The sequence below is a fragment of the Triturus cristatus genome, chromosome 4_1, assembly GCF_964204655.1.
Source record: "Triturus cristatus chromosome 4_1, aTriCri1.1, whole genome shotgun sequence".
In the NCBI taxonomy this organism is placed as follows: Eukaryota; Metazoa; Chordata; class Amphibia; order Caudata; family Salamandridae; genus Triturus; species Triturus cristatus.
The window spans coordinates 298,915,576-298,930,604 of record NC_140585.1 but is presented as its reverse complement, the minus strand read 5'-3'; the positions used below and the strand labels follow the sequence as shown (position 1 = coordinate 298,930,604).

Genomic DNA, 15,029 nt, shown 5'->3' with positions numbered 1-15,029 from the left:
GTACTACCAGGCCAGCCTAGAGCTACAGTGCATGTGCGCAGGTGCGAGCGCGCCGCGCTTTACAGCAATTACTTTTACTTTCGTGGCCGCTTTAATGTTTTATCGCGATCACTTTCGCGTAGCACGGCCGCTTGACATAGCCAATAGGTCTCGCTTTTGGGACCTTATAAGTATTTAGTTATGCAACTGTTGCGTGGCTAAACACTTATAAGGTCCTAAAGGCGAGACCTATTGGCTATGCCAATGCTTGTTAAGAATGTGAACTATGTCAGCATTGGAACGCATTGACCTGAGTAGGAGGTTTGAGCTGTAGCGTCCGGCTGCTGACAGACTGTCTGTTGGGTGTATAATACAACCTGCTGGAAATTACAGAAGATTACTCGTTTTATTACTGGGGACGATCGTGAAAAAGATACATCCACCGAAGAAACCCGCGTGAGTTTTCAAGTTAATCTCTATTTATCCCCGGTTTCTTCTTCAAGATTAATGTGCCTTAGCACGAACACGGGACCAGCACTGACTTTGTGGGGTGATTTGCGGAGCGCAGCAAGCAGAAGTATGCACAATTGTATTTGGAACTTATTTTCCTTACTGCAGGATGTTTTGTGTAGTGTGAAATTCATTGCCTGCCGTTGAGTGCTCGAGTGGTTAATTTGAAAACATACAACTTACCGCCAGGCAGCTCAACACGCTGAGAAGCATTCTACGATCTCGAGCCAGCATTGTAACGAAACCGCTGATCCCGAAGCTGACACACTGACATGAGCGTGCCATCGTCACAAAAAAGACTAGAAATGCAACAGCAGAATGAACATTTCTACATTCTTTTGAACGTGTGGATTAGTGTGGAGGCGGCATAATAGATGCGCTGTGACGTCATGCAATTGCCTTGTGAACTTCTTGCCAGTGCGTTTCACCACCGGATTGGGGATTGAAGAAGCAGTTCCTTTTACCTCATGACATTTACGCTTTGCCTGTGAGGACAGTTCTATTCCATGCTGGCACAAAGACTTTGAATGGAGATACGTATTTTTTGTTTTACGCAATTATCTTTCTCTTTCAACTATGAAGAAGTGAAGCATTTATAACAGTCATGTTAGCCTGTTGTTTTGGCTTATTATTTTAAACTGTTATTTTAAATTCTTATATTAGTCTGTTTTGTTAGTTCCTTGAGTTACTTTTCTTTCAGCGGTATGAGTCAGCCACCTCCGTGTTTAGGCCTCGCCTGAGCCAGCGCATGCGCGGCTCTGCGAGACATTTAGTATACAGGTTTTCAGAGTGCTACCAGACCTCGCTGGCCTAACGCTTGCGTTCACACGAGCGTGCACGTGCACCGCCGCCATCTGCATCCCTTCCAGCGCAATCACTGCTGCGCGCCCACCACTCGCGTGCTTCCCACAGAGCACGTCCTCGTGATCACATTCTCTTTGATCGCGATCACTTTCGCTTTCACGGCCTCGCGGCCGTTACTTTTACGGCCGCGCGGCCAGTGCTTGTTTTCGTAGCATTTTGCATGTACCTCCTATAAACCTGACTTCTTTATATCTTGATTAATTTGTCTCGGTCAGCCAAATGTTTTGTACTTTCTGTTCTAATGAACACGCCAGATCGTCTGTAATTACTGATTCACTCTTTAGTGGCTGATGGCTTCGGCGCCTCTTTTGTTCACTTTGTGGCATGAGGCGTGGAATGTTGCCCCTCACGCGTTTGCCCAACTTCAGCATCCAATTTCTTCTCAACCAGTAAGTTGAAGCCTGGGGCTGCTTCTAGCTCTTAACTCTATGTGCGATTGTGGACTCCAGAGACAATTTCCTGTCTTTGTAACCAGGGAGTAGCATATTTTTGTTCTTTGAATCCACTGACAGCTGCCATTTTTCTGTGTCTTCGGCAATACGTTATTGTTTCTCTCTGGAGCTAAAGAAACAATTTAATATTTCTAGAAATCTATAGGTTGTAGGCAAGCCAAAGATTATACATCTTGACGCTATTTTTCCTATGTGGCATCCATGTGGTTCACGGAGTACAACATTTTTAGGGCATTGAAAGAGCACTCCCCGGTTTGTTGTCAGTTGGCCCATAAAGCTGCTGACAACGGCTTGCTTGGAAGGCCATAATGGAGGTTTAACTTCCATGTCGAAGGACAGGATCTTGTGTGATGCATGGAGGCTGTGGATGTCGTTCTGCCCTGGATCAGACGTTTGGACTGTCTTTCAAGTCTATCTTAGACGGCTGAGCCTTCCGAGTCGCGTCGTTGGTGCAGTCCTCTTACCCCAGGCCCCCAGTTTTTCAGTGTTTGGGTGAGTTGCTTCCGGTGGTGGCCATGCTCTGACTTTGCTACCTGGAGCAATGATGAGCCTATTGACTTGTTTTGGTATTTCACAGGCATTGTTCAGACGGTTGGGACATGTAAACACTGAGAAAAGGCTCTGTTAAAGCTGAGCAAAACAATAAAGTGTAGTGGCAGTAATAGTGCATAGAAGGCATTGATTGAATATTTCCTTACGTTTGCTTATTACATAGTCAATAAAGGGGTAAATACCACACAACTTAACTTACGCCCCACTGCCACCAGCAAATCGGTCTACACTTTGAGTAGCAGTGACATGCACTGGCTTTGGTACTACACTGCTTGGATACCCATATGTGTGTCCACATGGTCACCTAAGTCAGGTCAAACGACAATTAAACAAGCATTGGCATAGCCAATAGGTCTCGCTTTTGGGACCTTATAAGTATTTAGTTTTGCAGCACAATAGCCTTGGTGCAACAACATCAGCTGTTGCATGGCTAAACCTTGTACCTTATAAGTGTTTAGCCATGCAACAGTTGATGTTGCACCAAGGATATTGTGCTGCATAACTAAATACTTATAAGGTCCCAAAAGCGAGACCTATTGGCAATGCCAATGCTTGTTATCTGAGCGTGGGGAGCCAGTTCTACCATGGAAAAAATGGAAGCCTCTTTTCGACTCCTAATTGATAGCCATTGGTGGAGGAAGATTCTCTGCAGCCAGAAAGCAAGCTGTTCTACTCCACTACCTCGGAATTGAAGGCAGAAACATTTATAATAGCCTTGATCCCATACCGTTAGGTAGGGAAGCTGGTAAACCTAATGATGTGTACGAAATTAGTGTATTACTTTTGCAAACACATTTTGGGCCACGACTTGATGTGGTTATGGAGCGGCACAAATTCTTCATGAGCGCACAAGCTAAGGGTGAGAGGGTTGGCAACTATGTCGCTGCGTTGAAATCCCTGGCACAGACTTGCAAATTTGAACAGATTTCTGACACTCTCATCCGTGGTCAATTGGTGCGATGCACCAATGACCCCAAAATTCAGGAGAAACTATTATCCAAGAATCCCAATCTCAGAGGCAATCGCAATCGTGGAGAGTGTAGAACACACCTCTCACTGGGTTAAAGATATTCGTGTTAACAATGTAAACACAGATGTCAGCACCAACTCCATAAGAAGTGAACCTGATGATCCTTGGCCTGAGGGTGCAATTGCCACTGTGTCCAAGTCCATTGTAAAGTCAGAAAAAGGACCAAACAAAGTTGACAAACCAAAGTTTAATTCCACATGGAACAGGGATGGCAAGACAAAGTGTCCAAGATGTGGAAGTCTCAACCACGGCCCCAATTTTCCAAACTGTTTTGCCAGGAGCACCAATTGCAGGAACTGTGGGAAGAAAGGACATTATGCCTGCATGTGCAGGAATGCAAGAATATGTATGATTAAGGATGATGAATTATCACAGCAAACCTTGTGTTGCATTACAGATAGTTTTGAAAAGTCTGTACATGATGTTAAGTGTTGATTCTAGTAGTTTGTCCATGCCTAAATGCCACATAACTGTCGGCAACGTATTAGTTCCTGTTCTTGCTGACTCTGGTTCACCATACACTTTACTTAGTGACAAATTTTGGGAGGCCACTCCTGCATTCAAGGAAGTCAAACTGCTTCCTCCCGGCATCAACCCGGTGGGTTAAGGTGGACAGAGCATCGACCTCATTGGATTTTCCATTCAAACCATCATATTTAAAGACAGAGAAGCTGTCTATGTTGCTAGGCGTGGAGACAACCTTTTAATCTGGCGACACCAACGTGACGTTGGGATTATTTTAAATCCAAATGCTCCTAACCAGGTTATCTTACTAACTAACCATGGTGATCATAAGGACATCATACAGAAATACCCTGAAGTCTTCAGTGAAAACGTAGGGCTTCTTAAGGGTTTCAAGTACAAGATAGTCCTTAAGGACAGTGCAACTCCTTTTGTACATAAAGTGAGGAAGGTCCCAAATCTAATTTTAAAGCCACTCCAAGAGGAATTGGATAGATTGCTTCTTTTGGGTGTCATAGAGGAGATCGAATCCTTGGAGTGGTTGGCACCCATCGTTTTAGCTCCAAAGGACAAAGGCACAAAGAATCGGATGTGTGTGGACTTGAGAAGTCTAAATAACTGTATTTGGGTCGACAGGCAACCATTGCCTAACATCAATCAAGCCCTGACGAAATTAGGAGGTGCCTGCCTTTTCAGCGTGATGGATTTATCGCCAGCCTACCACCAGGTCATGTTGCATGAGGATTCTAAAGTTTCGACCTCATTTGTAACGCCTCTGGGTGCTTTTAGGTTCGTGAGGATGCCCTTGGACTGGTGAGTGCTGCTGCATGTTTCCAAAGAGTGATAAAAGATGTACTGTCAGGGATTGACTCAGTTCTATTCTTTCAAGATGACATATTGGTATTCGGACAGAATAGAGATAAACATGACGAGTTGTTGTTCAAAGTATTATCCAGGCTCCAAGTACGTGGGCTCACTCTCAAGAGGGAGAAATGTAAATTCAGAGTCCGCTCCATATCTTACTTGGGACACTATTTCATTCAAGGGTATTAGTCCCAAAATTGACCTTGCTGAAGCAATTTTACAAGCGTCAGCTCCATCTAACAAGGATCAAGTTAGGTCTTTCCGTGGGTTGTCTGGGTATTACTCGAAGTTTATTTGCAATTTTGCCAGTGTGGTACAACCTTTAAGGGTTTTGTTAAAGAAAGGGGTTGAATTCAAGTGGTCTGAAGACTGTGAAATTGCTTTCAAGAAAGTCCAAATGAAATTGCACTTATGCCTACCCTTGGCCATTTTGATGTACTTGAGAAAACCATCCTCGCCACCGATGCCCGTTTACGAGGTTTGGGTGCCGTCTTGTTCCAGATGGTTGATGGCAGCGAGAGAGTCATTGGGTTCGCATCGCGCTCACTGAAGGGAGCCGAGGAGCGCTATTCAGTGATTGAGCGCGAGGCGCTGGCTTGCTCGTGGGCTATCAACCATTTCAGGCTTTACTTGTGGGAGTTGCCTTTTCTGGTCCAAACTGATCACAAGCCCTTAGTGCATATGGTTGCGTGCAGGAATGGTGAGAGTACTGCTCCCAGGATCAAAAGTTGGATAGAAGGATTGTGGGAATATAACTTTACAATTGAGTACTTGCCTGGTCTTAGAAACATCCCGGCTGATTTTCTTTCCAGAATGCTGCTTGAGAAAAATGTTTTGAATTCCTCTGTTCATCCTGTGTCTTGGGTGGGAGAATGTGCTCTCAACAGAGAGGAATGGCAAGCTGGTGGCAACGGTGATGACTCCAGGGGACCATCAATGGAGCTCATTATCAATGGGTGGCCTGCTCTTCCTGATGTCTCTAACGTTGCAAAATCATTTTGGAATGTTCGTGATGAGCTAAACATTGTTGAGGGTGAGCTTTTCAGAGGTGATAGATTAATTCCTCCTCGACCCTTGAGAGAAAAGATTTCAAATCTAGCTCATGAAGGCCATTTGAAGCACAGTTTAACCAAGGGAAGGGTCACGGAATTCTACTGGTGGCCAGAGGTTGACCAACATATTGAAGAAGTTGTCAAGGATTGCACCATTTGTGCTGCCAATGAGAAGTCCAGGAAAGTCAGCAGAACACCGCTTTCTCCTCTTACTCTTCCTGAACGACCCTGGTCCAAACTTGCCATTGATATTGGTGGACCTTTTGAGATGTTGGCCCTCACGGAAAAATTTGTTGTCGTCCTGGTAGACTACACCTCTAAATGGATTTCTGCATGTTGCATGAGTTCCATTGTCACCAAGAACATTATTGAGTTCTTGAAGGATGTATTCACCTCTGAAGGGGTACCCGATGTTCTGGTCTCTGACAATGGGGTGCAGTTTACCTCTTAAGAGATGACTGATTTCCCTAAAGATCTTTCCATCACTCACCATCGTACGGCCCTATACTCTCCACAAGCAAATGGCCTTGTGGAGAGCATGAATAGACTTGTGAGAGTGTGTGCCCAAACTGCTGTTGAAACTGGTTCCGCACTTAAGGGTGTCCTTAGAGAAAAATTATGGGTACACAGGAACACTCCTAATAGTATCACTGGTTGCTCTCCATTTAAAAAACTCAAGGGCAGGGCAGCGGGTTCCAAACTCAACCCTGTATGGTTGAGTGTTAAAGTCAGAAACAAGTCTGTAAATGATTGGAGAGTCAGAAGATATCAAGAGTGTTACAAACAAAGATTTGACAGCAAAATGGGTGCTTGCATGTGTGACTGGAAGGTAGGCGATATGGTGTGTGTGAAAAAGGCCATATGTTCTCCCCAAAGGTTTAAGTAAGTTCTTTGGTCCCAAGTGCATCTTCAAAGTTATGAAAAACGTTGTCGTGCTCTCTGATGGGGATGTTTGGAGTATGTCTCGTCTTTCTAAATGTGTGACAGGAGGTGGTAGTGTGGGTTCTCAGCCCCTGGTGGGTTCTCAGCCCACTGATCAAGCACTCCTGGAGTGGTCCTGGACACTCCCGGTGTGGTCCTGGTCATTTCCGGAATTGAGAGTCTCAAGCTGATCCCCCTGGGTGCTCTGTTAGACTCAGAAGGTTACCTCCTCACCTCCAGGATTATGTCCTTAAGTAGAGTGGTTACCTTTGCCTTACTTGTTTTTTTTCTAGAGTTTGCCTCATCCCTCAGCACTCTGTTTTCTTTTTTTTCTGTTTGTCTTTATGCTTTTCTTCTTCTTTATTTCTTCCTTTTTTCCTGTGCTTTATAAAGGGAAGATGTGTTGTAACTCCCCAATTTAATTAGTCGTTCCTTTTAAAGAATGTGAACTATGTCAGCATTGGAACGCATTGACCTGAGTAGGAGGTTTGAGCTGTAGCGTCCGGCTGCTGACACAGACGGTCTAGTGGGTGTATAATAGAACCTGCTGGAAAATAGAAGATTCCTCATTTTATTACCTTCAAACCTTGGATACGAAAGGATCTTCCTATTTCTTTTCTTATATTGCTTTCTCTTCCCGCACCTTTGGCTGAATGTGCACAATTTATACTGCCATTGGAAAAAGGGAATTATTATGCCCTTGCTTAAAAATCTGGTATAGACTCCCTGGATTTTAACAATTTCCAACCCCTCACCCTGCTGCATGGCAGTGCAAGAATAATGAAGCATCTTCCCAGGTGGCTTGTTAACCACCTTAGGACCCATAATCTCCTGTACAAAAGGCCAGGCTGGCTTCTATATGGCCCATAGCACAGAATCTGTGCTCGTAACTGCCCATGACCACCTTTTGGATATTGTAAGTCTTTCTGCAGCGTTTGACATGGTGAACCATCTAATATATATCGGCCGTCCAAGGTAGAAGGGGCTAAAAGGTTCACCCTAATCTAGTCCATGTCCATTCTGCAAACCACATCCAATTTTTGCCTTTTCCACCTTGATGATCAGATGTGTGCGTACCTGGTGGTATCCTTCAAGTCTTTGCACTTCTCTCATATTGTGTAATCTTTGCATCCAACATCCATGTGCTGTTTTCACACCTTTGTCTTCAACGTCTTCTCTAATACTGATGACACCCACTGTGGTCTTGTCTTTCAACACCATTCTGACATTTCCATAGAGCAGCTCAAAGACTGTCTACTGGGTGTACACATTTAGCCCAGATCTCTTGACTCGGGTGAATGCTTGATTCATTCAGCATTCTGTCCATCATTTGTATCCGCACCTCTTTTCTCTCTTAGTGCAATATGTATACCCAGACGTGGGTCCCTTGCTTGCTGTGCCACTGGATTCAACCTAGCCTGGCTAATGATGGGTGTTACCCCCAAGCCTGCCCCAGTATGCCTGCTTCCGGTCCTGGGAGGACCTGACTTGCAGTTCGGGCCGGACTGTTCCCATGAGGAGCCGGGTCAAGACAGATTTGCCTATGGCCAGGTCCACCCACTCATCCATCGTCTCATCCTTCCTGCCACTCATCCATCCACTTATTCTTCCCGCCACTCATCTATCAAAGCATGCGCCCGCCGTTTATCCATTCATCAGCTCACGTTTCCATCCCTCTGCCCGCCCATGTTGCGTGCCTGTGGGAAGAGTCCAAGCACGTGCATGCCCCCCGTTCCTCGTGCGTAGCTCCCCCTCTGTTTTCGCGCTTCTAGAGCGGTGGGTGGCTCCAGGCCCTCTCACTAATTTGCTGTTTGGGCTGAGAGCGCCGGGAGTAATGAGGGGGCGTGAGAGTCAGCGGCGGCGCAGCCCCTTCATTACTGCGAGTCCCTTGTGTAGTACAGCAGTGCCCTGGGGGCATGCACGCACGTAGACCCCCACCCAGCACTGTGTGCAAGACGGCCCCTGGTGTGAGCAGCATCTAGGCACAGTCTTAAAACTCCGAGCCTCAGAATGGAAAGTGTTGGGGGCTGGACATTCAGAACTGCTCGAAGTTCACACATGTGATAGATATGGCGAGTGGACAGCTATGTGGGAAGCATGGGTGAAGTAATCACAGACCTGTCAAACTGTGGGAGATCATGTGCTTTATCTGCCTAGAAATACAGTTCTCGTATTTCAATGGAATTATCCATTTATTACTGCTTTATTGCTCAACAACATGTCCGAGACGTTTCGCACAGACCATCAGTATGTCTTTAAGTTTGTGTGACTGTGAATGCACGCTCTGTAACTTTTTAAAGTTTACTGTCCATACGGAAACATCCCTGAGCTCCCTGACCTGGGCAGGGTGGTGGATTTCCCCTCCTGGACAGTTGCGTTACGGTGTGGCCATCTGGCACGCATCTGTAAAATGGCTGGACCCCCATGTACAGGGTTTGAAGATAACCACTGTGTCTGTGTGTGTGTAGACATTGACTGTATTAAATACCCCTCTCAATAGCCCCCCCCTGGAACTCTAGATTGGGTCTGGCTGTCGGGGGCTATTGGTGAACCCCTCTCACCAACAGCTTCAGAAGCATAAACAATTATTTGCAATGCAATAGGTCTCGCATTTGCGAGAGTTTAAGCTACTAGCATTGTAAATAACAATGCCTTTTATTTGTTTTAAAAACCAAAACATAAATAAAAGACATTGTGATTTACAATGCGAATAGCTCAAACTCGCGTAAATGCGAGACCTCTTGCATTGCAAATGCTTGTTATATAAAGAGAATTAACCACACCACATAGTAAGTTGTAGGATACAAAATATAAACTGTGAATGTACTCAAACGAATGGTGCTGTGCTGTCTCAATACAAGTACATATTATATTCAAGCACATTTTATAAACGCTTGGTGGACATATTCAATATAAAGTTCAAACCATTTTATTTCCCCTTCAAACTGGTATTGTGAGTTTTGGTGGAAAATCGAATGGTTTTGTTCTTGATGCAATGAAGCAGGGTAATAAGCTTGCATTCATTCTTCCATGTCTTCAGATGATGACATGAGTTTTTGTATGGAATGATTGCAGCTTAAGAGGAAACACCCTTTGGAGAATTTAGGGCCCACACATTTGTCTTCGCAGTCATTCTGGTCTAAAAAGAGGTGACTGAGTCGTTTCGATGATCACAGGGTAGTAACTCTTCTTATGATCATTCAACTGGTTCTTCCAAACTCTTTTTAAAATTCTTTTTTTTTTGTTTTGTCTTTTGCTTTAACTTCCGAAAGTCTTGTTACCAATGCTAGGAAACAATAATATGCATAGTGTTGGATTTTAATGTGTATGATTGTATTTCTGTGATTGTGCCTGCCATATTGGTTCACACTTTGATTTTCTTATTCCCCAGGGCACGGTTTTCAGTTTGGAAACAGAAGAGGACGAAGACCACGGACTCATTGCTGAGGATAGCAACGACATTTACATCCTAACTAGTGATCATTCTGGGCAAGTGAGCCCGCCGGAATCCCTGGCAGTGACCTCTTCCTGGCAGACGGAAAGCTTGCCAGTCTCATTGACGACGAGCCAAAGCTGGCACACTGAGAGCTTACCGGTGTCCCTGGGGCCAGAGTCTTGGCAGCAGATAGGAATGGACCGGGAAGAAGTCAAGAGCTTGGACAGCAATGGGGGTGGAGAGGAGAGAAGTGAAAACAATTCTTCCAACTCTGATATTGTCCACGTAGATAAAGATGACATTGCCGAAGTGATAGCGGAAGCAGCAGTCCTTGCTGAAGCAGAAACGGCTTGTGCCACCGAAGAAGAGGTGGTGGTTCCAAAAGCTTCTGAGTTTCAAGATTCTGAACCAGCAGCAGTTCCCAAGCCCCTACATGTGCAAACCACACATGAGATTCAGGACGAAAAAGTAAGCCCTCCTGCAGCAGCACGCCCAGGCAAACAGGATGGAGGCCAGGAAAAAACTGCACCATCACGTCTAGGCCAAGAAATGAAAGTGGAAGAAAAAGCCGCTGAGCCTGTCATACAAGAGATCCCTTTGCTGAGCAAGCCTATCCAGGAAGTAGAGAAATTGAAGAAGTCATTCATACCTGAGAAGAAGCCAGACATCATCTCCCACCCAGAACTGGAAGCTACTTTGGGGAAGGGCGAGAGCCAGAAATCCTCCCCAACTCTGTCTGAAGACAAGGAAGACCTATCATCTGCTGACGATGAAAAGCCGATTCTGTTGCCAGAGGGCAAATCTATACTACTTTATGGCGGGGCAGCGGCAGTCGCCATTCTGGCTGTGGCACTGGGAGTTGCACTAGCTCTAAGGAGGAAGTAGGGAGAATTTTACTGAGAGAAGTAAATATCCATACCTAGGTACATCCACTGAAGTGCTGCTTGTGGGCATTGTGTGAACATTGGAAAAAGAGTACCCTTTATGTCGTAGAGGAGGAGTTAAGACAGCATTTTGGGTGGGGAAAAAAGACGTGTTCAGGGGAGGGAAGATGGGAAAGTGGGAGCTTGGGTAGACAAGTGAGGGAGATTTCCTGCTTGGGACCTTTATTTTTCTAAAATATTCTTTGGAAATGTGTACAGTGCAAGTGCTTTGTTATACCTTAGCAAAAAGGATGCTTGCTATACCAAAATATAAGATTATTTTCCTAAAAATGGAAATCTGTATTAAAGTAAGCAGGGACTGCAAACTCCGGCTATACGTTGCCATTTCTTATTCTATCACTGAACTCCCCTTAAAGGCTTGGGTTTTCATTTTCCTTGTTTAAAGAGATCCCCATCCCCCTCCCCCCCCCCCCCCCTCTCCCCCCCAGGTCAGTATTTGTAAAGAAAGACCAAAGTTCAATTTTACTTGCTGTTTCCGGAGCATTGTCTTGGAACTCTAGTTTTTTTTTTTTTAAAGAGATCGACCGTCTGAAAGCTCCACTCATTAGCCCTACAGGCTGTTACGCTGACTCTAGCAGAGTCGTCAGTTCACTCTGAATAACTCTTTGCTCTTTCTTTTTCTTGCCCCTTCCTCAGCAATGTGGCGCTGCCACCCTGTAAGGACACCCTCTCCAATTTTCTGTGGAGTGGTAGTAAATCTAGTCGATTCTATTGAACTCCTGTGTCACAGAAAGGTGTGCCCAGCACCCTTCTTAAAATCTGGTCTATTTTGTAATTATTTGCAAATATAGTTATTATTTTTTGTAGCATCCGTTAATGACTGTAGACTACACTTAGCACCATAGTAATCCAATCCTTCCAAATCCAGTGCAAGCACCTCCATCAACTTGGGGTCACCAGTGCTCCCAAAAGACAACGAGCCATGAATGCTGTCGCTTGTGAGATACTGGTGAAACATTATCTGTGCCACAAGATAGATTAAACCTTTCAAAAACTGTTCCATCATTTACTGATCTGCAGGCACTATGTTACATTTCAGTAAAATACAAACCTGTACTAGCTGCTGTATGAAAACCCATGTGCTGTACCTGGGTGAAGGCTTGCTTTATAAAATTAAACCTTTTGACCCATCACCCCTTGTTTGCTTTTATTTTATTCAAAGAACTGCACTGCTACCTGCTCCAGATTAAAAACAGTAAAAGAAAGAGACTGTGTTATCCATGGAGGTAGTCTCTCAAAACGTACGTATTGGGGGAGGTAGCTGCATCCCCCCCCACCACCACCACCCCCTTACTTAGTTGATGCCACAGATTGTTGTAGTTATTGGCTTGGGACTGCATAGTTTATGCTGTCAGTTGTTTGAGGTTCTCATACTACCCTGCTGTTAGATATCCTCATATCCTCTCTACCACTTTTACAGAATTCATCATTCTCATTTACTTCTGCCAAAACCTATTTTAGTTGCTGCTAGACGCTATATTCAGTTTTCACCTGCCGCCGCTTTACCACACGCCTTCAAAATGTTTGAAGAAAATGAGGACTGATGGCTGCACCTGTTTCTGTGTACTGGACTATTGGGTGAACCTAGACCTGTAAGGGTGATTTCAAGAGTAATATTTTTCTAACACTGTTTAATTCCAAATGTTGTCCTCTGATGTGTTTACCTAATTATTTTCCTCTTTTGTTGCTATATAGTTTAATTGTGGATTGGCATTTTAAGCCCTGTCCCAAACAGTTGCAAATTTAGAGACTAGGATTGTATCAGATCTCAAGAGTTACTATAACAACCTTTATTTATTGGGCTGGAAGAAGTAGTCCTTTATGCTGCTCTGAAGCACGAATTGTTAGAAGCAAACATTTTAGCTTTCACTCTCCACCTCGTGTGACACACGTTAGTAGCGTGTTGGTGCAGCCTGACAGTCTTCCTCTATCGCATTCGCTTTCCACCCCTCTGCTCACTCAATATATATGATTCTATACCATGGGAAACATACATTTTCTTTTTAAAGTCCCCCTCAGTCAAAAATTGTCACGGTGATTACTTGGTGGATCCTCCTTTGCAAAACTATAGAAACTGCTGGAGAAAACCATGATGGGGAAGTCTAAGGAGGGCGCTCTTGATTCTCGCCACCAGCTCTCTTCTGTCTTGATAACATCAATCTAGAATGCTGGACTGCAACAGGAAGTAGCTTGTTAATGACGGCAAGATGAAATCCCGCCCACCTCCGACCCCCATCTTCCACCTCAGTCTTCCGACCTAGTTGTATAAAAGTGAAGTTCGATTTTAAAGTGTACGTTGTTGTCCTATTTAACCATGTACACTAATTGTTTTCAAGCTGTGTCAGAAAAGAATCCATTACGCTAAATTATTCAGGTGTTTGGTGTCCTTGTCGAACGTGTTTCATGCCAGACTCAACTGGCTGCCATAGTGCGTAGCAGCCGCAACAGAGGTTTTCAGTTTCCCAACCTTGTTAGCGAGTGCTCAACTCCAACCTTCTGATGTTTGTTCTTGATTTTGGTTTTAACACTTGGTACTCCAAGGAGTAGCACGTCATCACTGTAAGTAGTTCGACAACGAAAACAGATTGACTCCAATTCCGCTACAAGATTCGCGACTGTGGCAGTAAACAGGTAATCCTGTCAACAGCGAGATGATAATTTAATGTCATTCCCCATGAACTATCTTTAGAAACTTCAAGTAACTGTCAACAGTTGTATCATTTGAGCCAAGTATCTGTATAGTTGGAGGTTTTCGTTGTTAATGGCACCGTAGATTTCATTTTGCTAATGGACCACCATCAGATTTCTTAATATTATAATGCACAATGAACTTATAGCGAGGGCGTAAAATATTTATTCAGTACACGCTGTAAAATAACTAATCTACCTGTGCGTAGCCCTTCTCGGTTATTTTAATTTGTAATCCCACCTAGCACCCATTATCATTAAACAGAGTGCATGGGACGTAATTAGCACACCAGAAGGTTGGTAAAGGTTCACCACCTTTTTATTGTATGTTCATCTAGATCTCTGTGAATATGTCACGGAGTGCTTTATTAGTGCCCTTAGAAGGTCATCTTTTAATTGCTCGTGTCAAGTGTAGAAGGTCAAGAACGTTCAACCTTGCTGTGGCAAATATTATGGTCATTCACAAAAGAGTAAAGGCACCAAAGAGGAAGGTGCATACCTCTGGCTGGAGTGAGATGCCTGTCAAAAGTGCAGCAGAGATGAAAAGTACCCTGGGTTCAATGTGTAAAGAGGACAGTGATGAAGGCCGTGCTGAGCCCAGGTCACAACAGCTCATTCAGGATTTTTGAAGGATGTGACTACAATTAAGTGTACAGCGAATGCAGTGGATGTCACTTTAAAGGTGTGGGGGGGGGGGGGGAGAACAGTATTTTTGTCAAATGGAATTTTCAGTGACAAGATGGCCCAGCATTTTACTATTGTTAGAAAGATATGTACCATTGAGTGATGATGCATTGAAACATCCTACTTCTGGAACGTCTGACATTACACAAATTGAGAATTGATCACCTTTTCTGTTGCTTTATGTTCTCATAAAATTGAAAAGTATGTATATTTGTTCCTTACCTGACATGCCCCAGGATGCACTTGAATAAATGAAACCCTTTTAAAACAGCAGTTAGGGTTGGCTATCTTATTTCTATGTCGATTTCCCATTTGTACATGTAGTACCAACAGCAATCTTAATCACACGGTATTGAAGCTCATGCAGGGTTTGCCCCAGAAGCTCGTAATGTCCCCCTAGCATAGCAGTGACCACTCACGTACTCTCTACAGTCTAGTGTAGTCTTATCCCATTAGGTATACTGAGAAGGGCCGGTTTTCAGTGTTGTTTCAGGATTCAGAGAATGTGGACACCTTTCTGCTGTACGTCTCCATGTAACCGTTGGCAAGGCCTCTTTGAATTTTCACCCCATTGTCTTCTTGAATATCTGG

General features: G+C 44.3%; 1 protein-coding gene across 4 annotated transcripts in view; it reads left to right on the top strand.

Annotated features, from left to right (window-relative positions):
- BCL2L13 (BCL2 like 13) overlaps window positions 1-14,711 on the top strand; it is a 425,050-nt gene extending 410,339 nt beyond the window's left edge. For all 4 annotated transcript variants that reach the window (XM_085652164.1, XM_085652167.1, XM_085652166.1 and 1 more), the window contains one exon: window positions 10,078-14,711. In XM_085652164.1, the coding sequence (XP_085508290.1) occupies window positions 10,078-11,007 (930 nt within the window). In that variant the 3' untranslated portion in view covers window positions 11,008-14,711. The remainder of the gene's footprint in view (window positions 1-10,077) is intronic.
- Window positions 14,712-15,029: the final 318 nt, after the last annotated feature.